Source organism: Ursus maritimus, unplaced genomic scaffold (assembly GCF_017311325.1).
Source record: "Ursus maritimus isolate PB19 unplaced genomic scaffold, ASM1731132v1 scaffold_28, whole genome shotgun sequence".
NCBI lineage: Eukaryota > Metazoa > Chordata > Mammalia > Carnivora > Ursidae > Ursus > Ursus maritimus.
Window position 1 is genome coordinate 6379481 of NW_024425341.1, and position 20915 is coordinate 6400395.

General features: G+C 47.9%; 1 protein-coding gene across 3 annotated transcripts in view; it reads left to right on the forward strand.

The window, feature by feature from the left end:
- Nucleotides 1-7613: 7613 nt before the first annotated feature.
- The window catches only part of RAB11FIP1 (RAB11 family interacting protein 1), a 30863-nt gene continuing 17561 nt past the window's right edge, over nucleotides 7614-20915 (forward strand). For all 3 annotated transcript variants that reach the window (XM_008686627.2, XM_040643265.1, XM_040643264.1), the window contains exon 1: nucleotides 7614-8064. In XM_008686627.2, the coding sequence (XP_008684849.2) occupies nucleotides 7688-8064 (377 nt within the window). In that variant the 5' untranslated portion in view covers nucleotides 7614-7687. The remainder of the gene's footprint in view (nucleotides 8065-20915) is intronic.

Here is a 20915-nt window from a genome sequence, read left to right on the forward strand (position 1 = left end):
CCCATGATTTTATCTTTTAAAAAAGTTATCTTTTTTGCCACTCTGCCTATTTGTGATCTGTCAAATAAATAAACACAATCTTTAAAAAAATAAAAAATTATCTTTTAACAATTCATACAAATTAATTCCAGGTGGATTGCTAACCTAAACGTGAAAGCTAAAGCAATAAAGCTTCTAGAAGATTATGAAGGAGACTATATTCATGACCTTGGGGCAGCAAAATTTTCTTAAACAGGACACAAAAGCACTAAGCATAAAAGAAAAGACGAATAACTCAAATTTCATTAAAACTAAGTGCTTTTCACCCAGGAACACCACGGAGAGTGAAAAGGCAAGCCACAGGGTGGGAGAATATATTTGCAAAGCATTTTTAAACAAAGGTATTTAATATATATATATATGTAATAGAAACATAGAAATTATATATTATATATAATACAAATATATAAATATTTCAAGTCAATAAGAACATAGACAACAGAAAAGAAAAATGGACAAAACACCTGAACGGCACATCACAAAAGGCCACATCCAAATGGCCAGTAAAGAAGTGTCGAAGCTTGTGAGTCCTCAGGGAAATGCAAATGAAAACTGCGGGCCGTCTACCAGAAGAGCAAATACAAAAGACGGACGATGCCACGGCTGCCAAACCTGTGGAGAAACTGGATTTCTCAAACATCGCAGGTGGGAGTATAAATTGGTATAACCGCTTTGAAAAATTATTTGGCAATACCTCTTAGTGCTAAACACATACCCAACCCGATCCAGTAATTCCATTCATAGGTGTGTGTGTGTCTGTATGTTTATGTATGTGTAGACGTACAAAAAGACATACGAGGATGTACAGCAATTTATTCTTAATGGCTCTGTGTTCGATCCCTGTAGCTGCCGTGACAAACTAACTTAAACTCGGTGATTTAAAACAGTGATTAATTCTCTGTCAGTTCCGGACGTCAGAAGTCTGAAATCAAAGCGTCAGGGCTCCACTCCCTCCAGAGGCTCTAGGGGAGATTCTGTTCCTGGTCTCTTCCAGCTTCTGGTGGCTATGGGCGTTTGACGGCGTGGGGATCCATTCCTCCAGCCTTTGGCTCCTTGTCATGGCCTTGTCCCCTTCCACGTAACCTCTCTGACTCATTCCTTTCAGGATGCCTGTCATCGGATCTAGGGCCCGCTTGGACAATCCAGGATGATCTCCTCATCTCAAGATTCTTGATTAGATCTGCAAGAACTCACTTTTTTTTTTTTTTAAGATGTACTTATTTGAGAAAGTGAGAGACTGGAGGGAGGGGCAGAGGGAGAGAATCTTCAAGCAGACTCGCTACGGACCATGGGGCCCAGGGTGGAATTCGATGTCATGACCCATGAGATCATGACCTGAGCCGAAACCAAGAGTCAGACCCTTGACTGAGCCACCCAGGTGCCCCTGCAAAAACTCGATTTCTAAACAAGTAGTATTCACAGGTTCCGGGGATTAGGATGTGCATATATTTGTGTGTTGGGGGCGTCATTCAGCACACTACCAGCCCCAAACCAGAAACAACCTAAATGTCTACAACTGTAGAATGAAAAATTGTGATAGATGACCATAAAACAATAAAGATGACCACATTACTGCTCCACGCACACCATGGGTGACTCTTATATGGTGAGTGAAAGGAGCCAGACCCCAAATAAATACCTAACGTATGATTCATATATATCATGTTCAAAAATAGCAAAAGACTAACCTAGGGGACAGGAGCTGGGATGGTGCTTGCTACCCTATGGAAAGAAGGGGGCCCGGTGACCAAGAGGGACGCAGGCATGGTTTCTGCATGTGCCAATACTGCTCTATTTCCTGATATGGGTGGCGAAGTCTCACCACGCTGAATGCTTTTATGCACTTTCCTGCAGATAATGTTTATAGGACATTTTCCTTTTCACCTTGTTCACATTTTCTTCTACTTCCCGTATACATTAGATTTCAATACCTATGGGTTATTAAATATTATGATTATTGACAATATTTTCTTTCTCACTCTGGGTTTAGGCACTACCATCTCTCAGGAATGTCTGTTTTGGGGACATGTATATATATTTTTTAGTCTAATGGGTTTTGATGGAACCTCGAATCGGGGAACCCAATGGTGTCACAAAATGTGCTGTCTTGTAATTCGTTCCCAAACTGCTCTATAAGCCCTTAGTGTCACTGACTTTCCTGGCTGAAGGCGTCTCCCAATTTGGAGTGCCAGTGGTTGGGATGGCAACAGGAAGTTACTCCACGGTGAATGATTAGACTTAGGAAAAGGGCTCAGACTTAGGAAAAGCGTTATACATCCCAGGATAGGTAAGGGATAGCATTTCCCGAAGGCGGGCAGAAATTCATCAGAGGGACCATAAGGGCAGGTAAGAAGAGGGTATTAAGGGGGCGCCTGGGTGGCTCAGTCGTTAAGCGTCTGCCTTCGGCTCAGGGCGTGATCCCAGAGTCTTGGGATCGAGCCCCACATCAGGCTCCTCCACTGGGAGCCTGCTTCTTCCTCTCCCACTCCCCCTGCCTGTGTTCCCTCTCTCGCTGGCTGTCTCTCTCTGTCAAATAAATAAATAAAATCTTGAAAAAAAAAAAAAGAAGAGGGTATTAAGGATAGAACCTGGTTAGAACCTGGGTTGCTTCCTAGGGGGACCCCTCGGTAAAGAGTCTGATTCTGGCTGTGCCCACCCCCACCCCAGCCTTGGAACTGGTGAAATGTCAAACACTGGGCTTGCCTTGAGGCTTTTAGGCCTATATTATAATTCCTTAGGGTCAAAAGTCAGCATTCCCAACAGCCTCACGCCATGTGCTGTTGCGTCAAAAGGGAAGAGAAGGAAGGGGTGGTGGGGCCGCTTACACCACCTCTTGGCCAGCTCTGCCTCTGCGGGTCTGTGTCCAGGGGTCCCTGCAGTTGAGAAAGGGGAGGCTCGTGCCTTACATGGAAGAGTCCAGAAGGAGAACAAGACCCTGAGGGGTGGTTTCCAATGGGACAATTCAAGGAGGAATAAAGGCTCAGAACTTCTGGTCTCCTCTTGTATGTCATGAAACCGATTCCAGAAAGGTGAAGTACAGCTTGCACCAATGAGGAACACGTATTTCTTTTATAATCAGAAAAAATTAAGCCTCGATTTTCAAAAGATGGTTATATCGGGTGGTGCTAAAAGGCTTCAGAGTCGTCTATGCCTCTCCCACTTAACCTGACCTGCCTTCTGTTTGCAAGGCACGGGGAGAGCCAGAAATGATGAGGACCATGTTTCCTGCCTTTGAGATGCTCACAGGGGAATAAAACAGGTGCTGAATCAGAGCCTAAGAAAGAAGCTAGGCAACCAGAAGCCATTCTGAATGCGAGAGGCACAGCGGAAGGCTTAGTGGAGAAAGCGGAAGGTGAGGGGTCCGAGTTCTCTCTCTACAGTCTGTTAAGACTGTAGTTGTAAGCTTCAAGGGCCTTCTCTGAAGAGCCTAGATAAATTTGAATGATAATAGCTTAGTGTTATCTATGATGCAAGTTTTGTTAAACAAAGTAATGGGGGAAAGGGGGAAATGTTAGTCATTGGCCTCTTGAGACCATCCACCGTCCAGTGTGGCTATAGTTGCTTTTTGTTTTTTGTGTTTTTTGATGTATTTGAAAGAGGAGAACGTGCATGCATGTGGGAGGAGGGTCAGGGGGAGAGAATCTCCAACAGACTCCCCGCTGCACGTGGGGCCCAACACGGGGCTCAGTCCCACAACCCATGAGATCATGACCGAGCAGAAACCAAGAATCAGACGCTTAACCAACTGAGCCCCCCAAGGGCCCCCGGTGTGACTGTAGTTTTAACTTCCACATGGCCACACCCACCGGGGCCAATGGAAAGAGAGCTTGATGTTGGGGACTTGTCCCCCTGACTCGCTGAGCCCTGAGGCAGGAGCCCCTTGCTCCCAAGGCTGACACCTGGAAAGTAGTCTCTTTGGTCAGCTGAGTGGGTAAGAGTCCGAGGCAGCTGGACCTGGAGAAGCCAGAAGGCTGTTTACAAGCACTGCAGTGAATGAGTCATGTGTGTGGACGTTTGTCACCACACCCCAGAGTCCAAGGCAAAGGAGAAAGACAAGCAACCATTACTAGCCTCTTTCCGCTCCTCCCTTGGGACTGCACATTAGCTCATTCAGAGCACCCAGGGGTGGTTTGGTTTTTTTGTGGCAGGGGGAGGAGCAGAGGGAGAGGGACAAGCAGGCTCGCACTGAGCGTGGAGCCTGATGCAGGGGCTGAATCTCACACCCCTGAGATCATGACCTGAGCTGAAACCAAAAGTCAGAAGCTTAACTGACTGAGCCCCCCAAGTGCCCCCCCCAGAGGTGGTTTTTGAGTTAGTTCTCTTGCAGTTGGGGAGCTGGGGACAGGAGTGATTGGCAGCGGCAGGGTGGTCAACGTCTCTCCCTCCGCTGGCCCTTCCTCCCCACCCCTAGCATGGCTCTACACAATGTCTTATCCTGGGGGATTGTTCTGGTTGCTCCCAAAAGCAAACCCGCGCTGGTCCTCTAACTGCACAGCTGGGGTCTGGGAGTCCTGGCACGCTCTACTCTGCTGCTTTGGGAGGAGGACAGGTGGCTAACCTGTCCAGTCCAACCTGCCAGGTGCCTTGTCCACGTGCTCAGGGCCAACAGAAACTCCTCTTCTCTCTCAGTCAGGGCTAGAGGCGGGCCAGTGAGAGGAACGAGAAGTCAACTCGCCGCACCCTGGCTGTGGGAGGTGTTTATAAGCACTCCTGGAATGCAGTGAACCTGCGAGGGGTCAGCCACCCCAAGACTGTCTGGCCTGTGGGAGAGGGTGGAGGGATGCCCAGGTGGATTCCTCTGAGGGCAGGTAGGGAACAGGGCCGGGTGGAGCGCCAGCCCTGTTGTGGTCCTTGTCGTTGCACCTGCACCCCGCCAGCCTGGACTGTGGGGCTATAAAATTGGGAGAAGACAGACTCACTCAGGGGTGGTCAGCAAGTGAGGCTTGAGGGACAACGTGCTCTGGCTGGAGGAAGGGAGAAAACCGCCACCCGGGCATTCTAGCACCAAGTACATCCGGTGCTCTAGCTCCTGGCTTCTCTCTCCCCTGACGTATTTCCAGTTCCTGCCTCTAGTGAGCCCCCACTCCTCTGAGTTAACCCCTGCCAGCGTCCAGTGTCTGGAAGGATCTCGATCTTGATGTCCTGGTGGTGGTGGGACAGCCTTACCCTCCCCCAAACCACCACCTCTGCTTTAACCACAGAGCCTATGTGTGTCTGACAGAAACGCAAACACATGCAGTCACAAGGTACTCATCATTTTCCCTTCCCTCTCGCCCCCGTTGTCCTCTAATCCTTTCCATGAATGGAAGGGACGCTTGGCGTCCTACTCAGCCTGTGAGGCTGTCTGGCTAGGGTTCATTCCTTGCTATCTTTATTGTGGGGCAGCACTAACAATGTGAGTGTGGGGGCGGATGGGAGAGGAGAGCTGAAAAACTTTACTCCCAGTATCAGCGGGGACCCCAGATCTCTGACTTTGTCCAGCTGGGATGTAGTGGAGCAGTGCACAGGTAGGAAAACCCGGAGGGAAGTCAACGCCTTGTTGAATACAGGACCAACTTGGAATAGACATCAAGGTTGGGTCAGGGGCGGGGTAGAGTAGGGCCAGAGGCAGACAGGCCCCGGGTGGGCATGCAGGCATCTGGCTGTGACCCGCCATGATATTGGCTGCCGGGTGAATCCCGCTCATACCTGCCTTACAACGTGAAGCAAGCCTCATCCCACCACTGCTCAAAATCCTCTGAAGCTGGCTCGCCCTGGTCTGACGCTGTGGGATCAACTCCTAAGCCTGGCAATCATGATCTACGTGATCGGGCCCACCTGCCGTGGCGGTCTTCTCTCTACCCTCCGCCCCCAGTGCCCTCCTAAAATGTCCCACATTCCAGCCCCAATGGGGCGCTCATAACCCCTAAACATGCCATGAACTCTCCGGCCCCCATACTTGCTTAAGCTGTTCTGTTCTCTCTTCCTGAAATGCTCTTCCCCCACGTCCTCCTCTCGGCCTGTCAAATCTGGTATACGCTTTAGGGCCCAGCTCAAGGTCACTTCCTTCATAAAAAATCTACCTGCTTAGAGAAATCACTCCAACCTCAAAACCCCCAAAGCATTTTATTAGTGTAGGACTTGCTTTATAGCATTTGCCATGGTGTGCCTTGGAACGGGATCTTGTTCAGGGGGCTTTGTGCTCTCCGTAGCTCCTAGCATGGGCACCAATGAAGTTCTCAGTAAATCTTTATGGTAACGAATGGAGCCATGGGTTTGAATGACACCAACAGATGGCCAAGAAGCGGAAATGGCACCCAAACAGCAGAGTTCTATTAGGGCTTTCCCATCACTTACCTGTCTGGTCCCTCCTTTCTTTCCCTTTCTTTCACCATTACATATTTACAACATACCGAACAGGTCTTTCCCACACGGGAGGCACCCTCAGTCGCAAACCCAAGGCATCATGCATCTTCTAATTTTCTCCGTGGGAAAAAGAAACTCTACGTACTCATGGTTGGCTAGTATAACCCGCACACTCTTCAATTCCATAGCACTTCCTGAGGACCTACTGTGTACCCAGGTTTCTGCCAGGGGCTATGGAAGGGACAAGTTAAATAAGTCACCACCTGGTCCCTGCCCTGACAGGGACTACTGGGAACTTACCCATGGGGAAATACGAACAAAGTCTTACAGTCAGCAGGACTTGGGAATGAAGGGAGTCTGCCAATCGAACGGACATCTGGAACAAGGAAGTGATGATTGGAAGCCCAGAGATAAGAAGCAGGGAGAGACTGATGAGGATCCAGCCGGGGAGAGCTGGGGAACGGGGGGGGGGCGGGAGGGCACTCTGTTCTCCCGATGTCTGGTTTGGCAATCCTATTTTCAGTTCCTCCTTTATTCCCCTTCCCTAATTGAGCCTCTTAGCCTCACCTTATTTGGCGAGGGCAGGGCAAAATAGGACACTCCCACACCACCCCATGACCGCCCCCCACCCCCTTACCTTCCCCTTTTCAGGCCCTCAAATGATCCTCCTTCTTCCGCACCCACCTAGCGCCATCCCAGACGCACCGTCCTCCAGAGTAAACCACCGGCTGGTCAAAATCAAGAGCCCTGAATTTGGGATCGCGTTCATTATCACTCTCATAGCTACTCTTGATTGAGGACTCACCGTGTGCGAGGCTACATTATCTTTTTTACAGCAATACTACGAGGAGATTGTTATCTCATTTTATGGGTGAAGAAACTGAGACCAAAAGATGTTAAGTAATCTGTGCCAGCTCACACACCTGCCAGTTGGCGGTGCAAGATTGGAAATGAGGTCTGACTCTCAAGGCCGTGCCCCGGTCAGTTCCGGTAGGGCCGTGCGACCTTTGGCGGTTGGGGACCCAGAGCCTTAACCAACACCCCTCGCACCGGAATTCTCCAAGCCCCCGCCCCCGCCCCAGCCGCTCCAGCCTCCGGCGCCGGGTGCTCGCCAGCCTGAGCCGCAGGGGCGCGCGCGGCGCGGGCAGGTGGGGCGGGAGGGGCTGTGCAGGCGGGGAGAGGCGGGCCCTGGCGGGGGCGTGGCCGGAAGCCTTAAAGAGGCTGTGGCGGGGGGGCGGGCCGCACAGCCCGCGGACCGCGGCGATCTTCTCCTCGCTTCCCAGCCGATCGCGGTGCCGTCACCATGTCCCTGGCGGCCTCGGCGGGCCGGGGCCCGGGGGCCGTGTGGTCCCCAACGCACGTGCAGGTGACGGTGCTGCAGGCGCGGGGCCTGCGGGCCAAGGGCCCCGGGGGCACGAGCGACGCGTACGCGGTGATCCAGGTGGGCAAGGAGAAGTACGCCACCTCGGTGTCGGAGCGCAGCCTGGGCGCGCCAGTGTGGCGGGAGGAGGCCACCTTCGAGCTGCCGCCGCTGCTGTCCGCCGAGGCCGCGCCTGCGGCCGCCGCCACCCTGCAGCTCACCGTGCTGCACCGCGCGCTGCTCGGCCTCGACAAATTCCTGGGCCGCGCCGAGGTGGACCTGCGGGAGCTACACCGGGACCAGGGCCGCAGGAAGACCCAGTGAGTGCGGCCGGGGAGCGGGGCAGTGCGGGTGGGGAAAATGCGGCTGGGTGCTGAGATCCTTCTAAAGCGAGAGCGGCGGTCCCCGCGCCGCTGTGTCCCAAGGGGACGGACGGAGAGAGGCCTTTGGACAGGGCTCCCCCTGGCCGATAATCATATTCTCACCTAGGCGGTCCCGCCCCAGCCCTCCCAGGGTGTGGGCTCTTTGAAGCCGGCGCTGGGGTGGGGGTGGGGGAGTACCTGGGGTGTTTTTGAATCTGCGGGACGTCTCTCAGCGCCCGGAACTTAGTAAGCACTTAATGGATTTTCAATGAATTGAAAATACATGTGGGCTGACGAATTCTTCTTCCTAGTGTGGGTAGTGTGGGTGTTTGATACGCTCATTAGCTTCTGTGGAACGCCTCCTGGGTATTTCACTGTCCTAGACTCTGAGCTGGGAAGGGCTGGGCCCGGGAGGCGGAGGGTCAAGTGGAGGGTGAACCCCACTGACACTGTCTGGCCTTAGAGGCTCACCCAGGGACAGAGCTGGGGCATTACAGTGCGGGGTGGAGGCTGCCCAGAGATGGCTATCCCTCACCCCCACCTCAGCTACTGCCTATGGGGTTGGTGAAGAGAATCCGCTTCTCCCTCTTCTCCTTTTCCTCCCCCACCCCCGCCCCCCAGCATGCTAGAACAGTTTGGTCTTCACTTTCAGACTGAGAATTATTAACCCTGTTTGCCCTGAACCCCAGGTTAGTAAGGATTTCCCAATGCTGGTTGGAGCCAGCGCCTGCCCTTGGCCCAGCTGAAGTGGGAGGTAGGCATTGTTTCTTTTTGGCACTTTGTCGGGTTCTCTCTGGTCCTACTCGGAATGGATGGCCGCTCACCTGTAACTTCTCAGTCTAGAGTTGTGTGCTAGGGTATCTCACTCCCACAGGGAAAGCTGGGCACCACCCAGGTCACTTCAAGCTGTCACCCATTTATTTATTCTCTTTCGCAGGTGTTTGTCATGGAGCGTTTGATTATGGAACATTTGATTATGCTCGAGTACTGTCCCAAAAGCTGGCCTCCTTAGCTTAATTGGTTACTTTGCTGAACTTTAAATATGCAGTCAGTCATATTACCCCAACTCCCACGGTTTGTGAAGCACATGGATTCACGTGGGGTGTTTTAGATATAAATGGTATTTTAACTTTCCCTTGTGAGGGGGACAGGAAAAACCAGAGGGTTTGAAGTTACCAGACTCCCTTTTCTGCATCGTGGGTCCAATTTCAGCTTGCATGCTTGCAAATGCAATACCTGATTCACTTATCTGGCCAAAGATGAATAGGCGTTTCTGAATTCAAATCAGATAAAAATAGAGAGCCTTGAGGTGAGGATGGGTAGGGTATCTCTTGGCATTAGCTTACAAGCCATAAGGTGAGCAGTGCCTTTGCTAAGGAGGCGCTGAAGCAATGCTAATTTTCCATTTGATTAAATGACATTTGGGGCCTTGGGTTGGCCTCCTTTCCAGCTTCAACTGGGTGCCATTTGGCCATCCCTTGTCTTGTTCCGTCCCAAGATGCTCGGGTATTATCATCTGTCTCTGCCGTCTGTTTCTTATGTGAACATTTTATTCCCTTGAAAGATCGCATGTCCCCGCCAGAGATGAGGCTTCCAGATTCCTGGGTCTGGTGCCCACTGTGGTCCTGACTCATTGTTAGGCTTTGGGCTGCTTGGTCTCTAAACACCCACATTTCCCTATTTATACATGGAGCTTCTTGCCGGGCTTAATTGATATTTGGAGGATGTTTCTGGGTTCCTGGATTACTGGGGCCTGTGTATAGACTCAAAACGTTCTGTTACTGCTTTGTGAGAAATGAAAACCTTAAGTTCCCTATTTCAGGAAGGATTCAGAAGTCTGCATCTTCATTTCTGTGCTCCTCTCCAGTGTAATCCTAAACCGAGACGGTTACTCCTGTCTCTATTGTATGAGCTGATTACCACTTAGTCACAGTATCAACCTGTAGGAAAGTGATGCTTAGTTGATGTGTTGGGTTTTTTCCCCCCCCATAATTGCAAACGAAGTCTTTTTTGCCCCCTCAGCAGTAGGTGAAATTGCAAGCTTTCCATCTCCCGCTTCCTGGGACTTTCCAAGGTGCCGGGGAACCTAGTTAAACCAAGGCTGTCTGCTGCCCTGGTACACCACTTGGGTGCTCAAGATAGCCGAGATTTGGAGGGTGAGATATATACCGAGAGGCGGAAGTTTACCAGAAAGAAACTGGTTGGGCTAGGAAAGTCATTTGAACTAGTTATTAATGGTTTGACTCCACCTTAGGTATTAAAAACCAGCAACAAAACAAAAGCTTAAATTTTGGTCTCTAGGTTTGTGTGTGTGTGTGTGTCTGTGTGTGTGTGCGCGCCCATGCATGTGTGTTAATCTTGAGCAAAGAAGAGTTGCTGTAGAGTATGACTCTTGTCGTGGGTCCAGAAACTCAAGACATCAAGAGCTAACTGTGCTAGAATTTCCTTTTGTCCTCTTGATAAGCCCTCATCTGTCATATATTTGGAGGCAAGAGAATATGCTTTTCGGGACTCACATTTTGCGGACCTTAAATTTAGCGTGATGACGCACATCTTTAAAACACCACACGGAGGCTGACCTAGAGGTAGGATAATTTGAATAGGGAGGAGTGCATGACCCCGTCGTTAAGAGGAAACTGAAATGCATTGATTTTGCTCTTATCCTTACCTGTTAAAGACCCCGGGTCATAGTGGGGCCTTGGTTAAATGGGAACCAGTTAAGTCTCATGATCATAAAACAGACATGAATCTGCGAGGCAAAAACAGGTGCAACACGTGGGATTCTCTGCTCAGCTCTCTAGTCTCATGTAGTTTGGGATCCTAGATTGGTCTAAGGAAAAAAAAACCTTTTTGGGATACTACGAGCAACAAGATGTGGGGAAGTAATCTGTTTAGGACAGATTAAAATAAACCTCCGTTCAGGTTGGCGGCCGGAAGGCCACTGAGTAACTAATATCATGAAACTTAATACTGTAATAGTCTTCCCGCCATGAAGAGAGAGTGAGTGATGGAGAGTCATTTTCTTACATCTCTTGAAGATGCAAGAGGGAATTTGGTTGCATATGGAAGGAATTGGATATTAATAAAGGTTAGAGACTTTGAAGAACTGTAGTAAGATACCGTAGTAAGTTGTCAAAGGAAATGCGGGTTATTAAAAAGAAATAAGGGCTCAATAGTTGTTTTCCTTAAGCGTCGGATGCAGACAAATGATTTAAATGAGCAGAGAGATAGGTACTAAGCAGCCGGTGCTTGTGCTTGTACTGTCAAGTCTCCTAAGTTCATTTAGGTTTTTTTGTAACAAATTGAAAAATTGGAGCAATGTTACTGATTAAGTTTTTCCTTTCTTGGGACTCCCCTTAAAGATAACATTGGGCCTTACTGGAAACGGTCCTGCCTCTCACGGGGCCACAGTTCCCTCCCACTCCTGTGAAGTAAACTGGTTGCTGGGTGCTGGAGATGCCAGGGACTGAGACTCTCAGCTCTGGAAGAAGTAACCCTAGCCTGCTTACAGCCGTGGAATGAAGTGACTAAGAAGAGGGAGGGTACTTTAGAGTCATTGTTCCACGGATGAGAGAGAAACACCCTCATGGTATTATTTGACTATGATTTCATCTGTAAGACATTCAGTTAGCTTGGGGAAAGTTTCAACTGCTTTTTTTTTTTTTTGTCTTTAAAGTCTGTACATATATGTTTTTTAAAGATTTTATTTGTTTATTTGACAGAGAGAGGCACAGCGAGGGAAGAAACACAAGCAGGGGGAGTGAGAGGGAGAAACAGGCTTCCTGCTGAGCAAGGAGCCCAATGCGGGGCTTCATCGACACCTGAGCTGAAGGCAGATGCTTAATGACTGAGCCACCCAGGTGCCCCTAAAACCTGTATTTTTAGTAATTTTTTTAATTGAAGTATAGTTGACATTCAGTATTACACTAAGTTTCAGGTGAACAACATAGTGATTTTATGCTACGCCCACTGCAAGTGTCGCTACCGTCTGTCACATACAAGACTATTACAGTCCCACTGACTGCTCCCTGTGCTGTGCCTTTCATCCCCGTGACTTACTCATTCCATGCCTGGAAGCCCGTACCTCCCACTGCCTTTGACCCATTTTTGCCCATCCCCCACTTCCTCCTCCCCTGGTGATCACCCACTTTGTTCTCTGTATTGATGAGTCTGTTTCTGCTATTTGTTTTGGTTTTTTGACTCCAGATATGAGTGAAATCATATGGTATTTGTCTTTCTCTCTCTTATTACACTTGGCATAATACCCTCTAGGCCCATCCGCGTTGTTGCAGATGGCAAGATCTCATTCTTATATTTTTAGTAAATATTTTTTAATACCTACTGTGTGCCAAGCACTGGGGTGTAAACAACAGTGACCAAAACAGACACGATCCTTACTTTCAGGAAGCTCAGAGCCCAGTGGGGAAGATAGACATTAAACAAATGAACACGTAAATAAATAAGCATGTATTGTGATAAGTACTGTGGAGGAAGAGAACAGGTATCATAAGAGGATGGAGGGGGAAAGACATGAGTTAAAGAAGGAGATGGCAAATAGCTTCTCTGAGGCAGAAACCTGAAGGACGAAGAGATTTTTCTGGTGAAAAGTAGAGGAATGGGACCTGAGGGAGTGGGAGCCGCCTGTGCAAAGGCCCTGAGGTGGGAATGCCTGGGAAGCTGGAAAGATTGTGTAGATTGAGGCTGAAGAGGAAGGCAGGGCTTTATTTAAGAGCAGTGGGAAGTCCCCGAGTATTAAAAGCAGAGGGGTGTTGTGATCCCCGTTTAAAAAAATCACTGTGGCTCTTGGGTGGAGAATGGATCTGAGGCAGGCCTAGCCTGCAATCAGACAGACAAAACGGGAGGCCTCCTAATCTAGGCCGCCGATGGTAGTGGCTTGCTCCAGGGTGACGGCCCTGGAGGTAGACAGAGGTGGTGGATTTCAGAAATATCTTGGAGGTTCAGTTGGCCTGGTTTGTGATGGGTCGCATGTGGGTGGGGGTGAGAGAGAGGAAGTGATAAAAATGAGTTAATAAAGTAGGGAGAGCTTGCTGTTGAAAATGAACCAGGAAGTGGTGGCGCTTTCTTTCCCCAGCAGCCACCGTGATACTGGAGTGAGGTCACCATTACAAAGACAGCTTTGGGCAGTGACACCTTTGAGTCCAGAGAAACGCCACTGAAACCAGGGTGTCTGTGTGTGTGTGTCCAAGTATTTATAGTTTTAATACAGGCCGAGTCTTTGTTTTGTAATAGTGTATGTAGCTAATGAAATCTCACTGGTATGCTCAAACACAGCGGATGAAGTCACTGCTCAAGGAATACAGGACCCAGAAAAGGAGAAAATAATATATAACACTAGGAAAAATAAACCCGTAAATGAAAAATAAAACTGTGGAGACAAGTAAGTCACCCATTTACATGCTTTTCACATTAGGGAAGGTAGGTGTACAAAGGAGTCTTGTGCCTTTCTCACTTTGCTTAAACTTCCCTTTGGTTACAAAGACCTCTATTGTATTTCTGTAACTACCGTCAGAGGGAGGTTTTTAGAAGTAGTATCTGATATGTCCTTTTAATTGTAGTGATAAACCAAAAAATGTTCTCATTACATTAAAAGCAATACATGTGCTTATTAAAATGTTGCCCACCCCAGCACGCATTTGCTGACCTTACTCTTTTCCCCCTTAACAGTAATCTCAGATATCTATTAAAATACGACAATTTTAGTTGCCATACATCCTAGAAAACTGTGCTCCGCGCTCTGTACTCTTGGAGACCTAGCTCTGGCTTAGCTCCAGAGGGATTAAGAAGCCCTAGCCTAATGGAGAAAGTGATAAGAGGTCATTTCAGGCCTTATCTTCCCCCCAGAGCAGTGCCCTGGGTGGCCTTTGATTCTGGGTCTTGTGCAGATCTCTAAGCCTCCGGGCCTTTGAATTCCAACAAAATCAACACCCAGACCCTTGTATTGGTCTTTGAAGAAAATCAGTCCCCCGCCAAGATCATTTGTTTTGGAAAAGCCTTGGCAGTGAGAACTGCTCCTCTGAAGGTGTCCTGAGTCCGATCCGGTGCCCCAGTGGGCTCAGGAGACCACGCCTGGCTTCGCCTGCTTTTCCCTTGGCCGGGACCACTTTGGTCTTGTTCTTTGCCATGTGACCCAGGGCAGGCGCTCAGAACGACTGCGTGAGTGAGTGAGTGAGTGAGTGATGATGGTGATTTGCTGAGGTCCCTGTCGGCACGGGGTGGATGTGGAGAAGGGCTTAATCTGACGGTCAGCCCAGGGGATTAAAGACCAGGGGCGTCTGAGGCGTGAAGGCAGAGCTCTGCTTCTGTCTCTCGGTTTTGGCTGTGGCTCGCTGGCCACTGCTTTTCTTAGCACTGCAGAAGCAGGTTGCCTCCTGCTAACCATGCCTTTGGCAAAGGAGCTGCTTTTAGCTACTAATGAGATGAGAAATTCCTTTCCTGCAGGGAGAAGTCTGTGGAGAATCTGTTAGAGAAAAATCAAGGATTTTAGTCTCCAGGGTGGCCCCGAGGGACACATTTAGGAATGTGGCTGTGGAGAGAAAAAAGGCGGTGGTGATGAAGTGTCCTTTCCTGAATGCTGGCCTTTGAATGGAGTAGAGGGGAGGCATTTATAAGAAATCCCAGAAAAATGTTTCTAGAGGTGTGGCTGCTGTGCACTTCAATTTTTAAAAACTCTGATGAGAAAGGACGCAGCTAAGCTAGGTAGACCAGTTAAGGCTTCCAGAAAGCCTGGTCTGAAAAGGCCTCTTGTGATCATGAAGAATGGGTGTCCTGTGCGAAGGGCCCCAGCGCGGGCTGCACCCCAGGATAGTTCTTCGGGGGTGTTGCCTCCTCTAGCAGCGGTCTTGTGGGGTTTTCCTTGTACGCCAGTGGCACTTCTCATTTTTACTAATCGTTGGTTGTTAAAACAAGATTTAAAAATGTGGGGGTTTTTCCCCTCTCCTTCCTGAGTCTCAGCTTGATTGCAAGATAAATCATCGATACTCTGCTTCCTTGCCAGGAGCTCTCGCTGAAAGAGTGCGAATCTGTCTGTGGGGTGGGGAGTGGACTGGTAGGTCCCTTATGCTAGGGTGTGTTTGTTTTCTTTTATCCCATTCAAGAGATGGGGAACAAGGCCACTGCATTTTTGTCCCATTCGTCAAGTCTCTGCATGAGTGATAAAGGACCCCGTGATTGCTAGGAGATTGTGCTTTGACAGACCCATTGGGCAAGAGGTGAGATGCTGGATCAGATGGTAGAGTATTAGCATTTGTGGCTTTTTGAGATATGATCAAGTAAAAAAAAGGAATTGACAAGTAAATGATTATAGGAGGGGTAGACTTCCATGTTTAAAAACATGTTGATTTTTCTAATTTTTATTTATGTATTTATTTATTTTTAGAGATTCTATTTATTTGAGAGAGAGCGAGCACGCGTGTGTGCACACACAAGGGGGGGAGGGGTAGAGCGAGAGGGAGAAGCAGGCTCCCCACTGAGCAGGGAGCCTGATGATGACTTGGGGGGGCTCAATCTCAAGACCCTGGGATCATGACCTGAGCGGAAGGCAGGCACCCAACCAACCAAGCCACCCAGGCGCCCTGATTTTTCGAATTTTTAGAGAATCTTGAAATACTGATGCTTGCTCTCTCTATAGTCCTCACCTACAAGGAATTTGGCACTGAGTGATTACTTTCCACTTAAAACACAGGTCTTGGGCATCTGGGTGGCTCAGTTGGTTAAGTGTCTGCCTTTAGCTCAGGTCATGATCCCAGGGTCCTGGGATTGAGTCCCACATCGGGGAATCCTTGCTCAGGGGGGGAGTCTGCTTCTCCCTCAACCGCCCCCCCTCATGCCTGCGCTCTCTCGCAAAAATAAATTTAAAATTTTTTTTTAATTCTTAAAAAATAAAGTTTGTGAAATAAAATAAAACACAGGTCTTGATGCTGATACTTCAGTCAGTTATGCCATCCTGCCGTATCTCCACAAGGGTTTGGAAGCCCTCTGTTTCTTGTCCCTGCTATGTAGAAACACTAAAGAGTTATATCTGGGGGTCGGTAAACCTCTCAGTAAGTGACAGAAAATATACACCGATCATGGTATTTTTAAAACTCTTATATACTTCTTAATTTTAGAAATTGTGTAATACAAACTGATTTTGTAACTGAGTTTTTTCCTCCTCCCTTCACACGCAAACCATTGTTCGGATTTGATGGATAAGGTCAGGTAACTAGAAGTATAGCCCGTCAGAAATGTTAATGCCTTGAATTCCCTTCCGAGAGCTATCTGAATAGCTCACGTATAGACCGTGGTATACGTGCACTCTGCAGAGGGTCGTGCAGCCATTAGAAATGGCAGGTACGAAGACCGGAGGGCAGTAATGTGTACAACACTATAAATAAAATGGCATGTCTGCTCCGGTTACAGCTGAGTAAGGATTATAGCTGATACTTACCGAATGCTTCCTAAGTGCCAGGCACTGTTCTGAGCGCTTGACATATATCGGGTCGTTTTATCTTCATAACATCCTGATGAGGTAGGTGCTTTTAGCTCTGTTTCAGAGGAGGCTGAGCCACAGAGAGGTTAAGTAACTTGCCTAAAATCTCTCAGCTAGTGATTGTTAAAATGTACCGGAAAAAGACTTTAAGAAGATACATGAAAAGGTAATAATGGTCAGATTAGCATGCAAGTGAGTTCATTTAAAAAAAGTAAAAAAAAATTTTTTCTTTTCTCTTTTCTTTTTTTCTTCCTTCTTTCCTCCCTTCCTTCCCTTTCTTCCTTTTTCTCTCCTCTCTTCTCCTCTTTTCTCCTCTCCTCTCCTCTCTCCTCTCCTCTCTTCTTTCTCTTTACATGGGACTGGATCTCCCAACCCTGAGATCAAAACCTGAGCTGAGATCAAGAGTCAGATACTTAATCAACTGAGCCACCCAGGTGCCCTAACAAAAAATTTCTGTAACCTGTTGTGCTGACTTTCTAAGAGAATTTCCGTAGAGCAAATAATATGGAAAGGACCCAAAGCATTTTCAACCCGATTTTTCTGTTCTCTCTCCTGTAGCATGGCACTTACCAGCTTTTAGGGTTGAGTTTGGTGTCTACAGATAGCTTTTCAGTGCTGCCAGGATGGCTGTCTTAGGGATTGGGGTTAAAAACAAAACAAAACAAAACAAAAAAAAAACGAGCCATTTACTTCTCTCATGATTGACTACAAATTCTTCCAAATTGTTGACAGTGGGCAGAGAGGGCCACCTAAGGAGGCAAGTTCGGCCGATCCATCATTCTGTGTTCCGAGTTAGGTAACGATGACCAGCTACCAAGGGCAATGACAAAACTTGTTAAACTACTTCGCCTCTGCAGGGTACACACCACAACTGTTTTATAGGTCGTAAACGTTTCTGTCCCTGTTTGCTATACACTGCTTCTAGGCTACCAAGTGAAGAGTCCAGACATTTCACCCATATGGACTCACCCCTCTTCAGAACCCCTTTTAGACATTCTCAACTGCTAACCCCATGTGATTTTCAGCCTTATTTTTATTTCCTGGCGAAGCCAACTAAGGAATCGCTTTGAAAGAAAAATCCTTCGTCTGAGAAAGATTGGGAGTGTCCTCTCTGTCCAATACCATAGCAGGTGCTGTTCTGTTCTTCCTGCTTCTTCCCTCACCTGAGGCCATAATCCCCTGGGTCACAATGCTTGGTTGCCACGGAGGTGACTCGCGCTACAAGGCAGGTAGAGATTTCGTAGGGGGAGGGAAATAGGCAGTCCACCACTGACCCTGGGGTCCAACAAGACCCCCAGACAAGGACCCCTTGAAATTAACACACATGAAGATGTTGAAGTCACTTGTAGAGCTAGTGGTCTTTCTTCCCCTCCCTTTCCTGGGAGCCTCCCGTGTCTCATACAAGTATACAGTATTCGTTTTGCTGGAGCCCCTGAGTAGGTGGTTCGCATAGCCCCTTGGGATTTAATTTTGCTGAGGACCTTATTTGTGTGTGAGAGTCCTTACTTGGGATGAAACTGTATCCTTTAGCAGGCATTTCTTCCCGTGTCTAATTATTTTCTCATGCTTCAAAGTCAGAAAGAAAAGGCAGCAATGGTCCTAATGTGACACTCGGTGATGTTTGGTGAGCTTGGTCTCTTTCTCCCACCGGAGGGTACGCTTTTAAGGGCAGAATCTGGCCCTTTCATTTTGTATTTCCAGTGCGTGCTATGTAAAAATGTTTGAACTGAATCTTTGAAGCCAGCATTTCCCTGTACGTGTTTGCCCTCTGGAATGTTTTAAAGGAAAAACATGTTTGTTTCAGCTTCAGAAAGATTATTTTTGAGACATACCGGCCAGTCCTTTACAAGTATAATCCCAAAAGTCTGCATTGCTGTGAGACTTTTCATTTCCCAAGAGCAGGAACCACACGGCCCTCAACCTGTCACATTCCGAGGGAAGACCCCCTGTGATCAATTTTCCATGTGTTTGAGCTGCATAGTGAGAAATGGTGCGCTGGGAGGCAGACTGGCCCTGAGAATTGGGCATGGTTGGATAATTTAAGCTCTTCTCAAAATGACTGTTTAAAAAAAAAGCCCAGGAGATTTGACAATGCAGATCCAGGCAATAAAAGACATAAATGATTTTTTCTGTATTTTTAGCTATTGCCTTGTCTTGTGTTTGACCAAACAAAACCCCAAACCCAAAAAAACTCTAAAACAGCAGGGCAGGGGCGCCTGGGTGGCACAGCGGTTAAGCGTCTGCCTTTGGCTCAGGGCGTGATCCTGGCATTATGGGATCGAGCCCCACATCAGGCTCCTCCGCTATGAGCCTGCTTCTTCCTCTCCCACTCCCCCTGCTTGTGTTCCCTCTCTCGCTGGCTGTCTCTATCTCTGTCAAATAAATAAAATCTTTAAAAAAAAATAAAAATAAAAAATAAAACAGCAGGGCAGCCTATTTGGGTAACAGGCATTTTTGCCTATATATGCCCAGGACCATTACTTGAGTGAGGGGCGTAGAGGGGTAGGAAGATTGAAGTTTTCATTTTGTACCGTTTTGTATGATTTGCATTTTTACCTTATGCCTGTTATTACTTTAAAATATAGTTTATATAAGTCCTCTGTCACTTTCTACGTATTCAGAGATCCTTTTGATTTTTGAAGAACTGGGTTTTTAATCATAAGTTGAAATAATTATTTGATTAGAGAAGGGATTGTTTGATTTTCTTGATCGGTTGCAGGATTTTTCCAGAATATGGGCTTAAAAACAAACTCACTACCTTGGGATGATGGCTTTCTTTCTGTGCTCTGCCCTTTGGACTAGGAAAATGAACCTAGCCCTGATTTCTGAGATAATTGAAGCTTTCTGGGCCTACATGAAAGGTAATGCAGGAACACACCCGTTCTGCCATCAGAGGCTGTGTGGCTATGCTGGGACTTCATGATTGATGAACTACTTCCTCGAGGGGATGGAATTAAGTGAGGGGGGGAAAAATGCACACAACCAAGTGAATAGAAACACTTGAAATCGAATTGATGCTTGAATGTTGAAACCCACAAACATGTCTGGTTTGGGATTTCTTAGCGTGAGACATTCACAAATCCAGGCTTTCATTTATTGCTGAATTATGCATATGCCAAAAGGACCCTTGCTCAAACCGTTTGAATGTTTAATGACGCGTGTAATACTGTCAGAAGAAGCAATTCCTGTCTTCTTTTCCAGCTTTGATAAATCCAGCATGGATTTTTAAAAATTCTGAACGTTTGCATGGGACACTTCCCTGTGAGTTGGTCTGCTTTTCACATCCTTAAATAGCCCTGTGCCCGTTCTTGGCTACCTGGTGTTCGGTTTTAGGTTTGCCTGTGAAAAATACATGATAGGAACAGTTGACGAAGCGTCTATTCACACCTCCTAGTGGTTTTGGGGGTTCCCCAAACAAATCCCACTTTGGTGCTGGGGGACTGAACCTATGTATCAGGTAATAATAGGCCCCCAGGGAGGATTCTAGAGTTGGTTGTAGCATCACTCAAAGCAAACAGGATACTTTTGGAGAGGCGGGCATGTCCCAGGAACTGTTGACAGCCTGCTTTGAAGTTCGTCTCTGCATCCCCCACGAGGCTAAGGGACTGAGATTCGGGGAAGAGCTTGGGGAGGCGGCCTGACCCACTGGCCTCCCCAGGGTGAAGAGGTGAAACTCCTTGCGGCTGGTGTGGTCATCTGAGCTCCGCAGGCAGCTTTCAGCAGCTTCCCCTTTCCAGGTGCGTGCAGTGGGTATTTACAAAAGCTAACCACCCTTCATCACCCGGGCTACCCTTGAGCCACGTTACTGGAGAGAAAACTACAAATAGTCCTCTGGACATCTAAGTGACAAATATGCCAACACTTCCGGGCTCCGTCTTGGAAAATAAATTGGAAAGACACCAGACTGGCAGGGGTGAGGTGGTGTATAAACACCTTGCATCTCCCCCCCCCCCCCCACCTCCAGCTGCGGCCTGTGGTTTTAAAAACCATAAAAGGTTTCCCTCTAAAGGTCCAGAATCATAGCTCTCAGCATTTTCTCCGATACTGGCTTTATTTTTTTAAATCCAGTCTGAGTTCTTCTCGATGGCTTTGCAAACTGGACTTTATCTGTAATCTTACGATTTATGATGGGTGGCCAGCTATGGCGGGTTTTCCCCCTTTCTTCCGAGAACACTTTTTTTTTTTCTTACGATAGGACTTTTAAATGCAAAGCTTAAGCTGGCCTCAGAAAGAATTTAAATTTGAGCCCTCCTCTGGAGTGTTGCAGAGGGGAGGTGAATTAGGAGAGAATGCAAAGCAGGAATTTTGGTGTAAGAGAAAG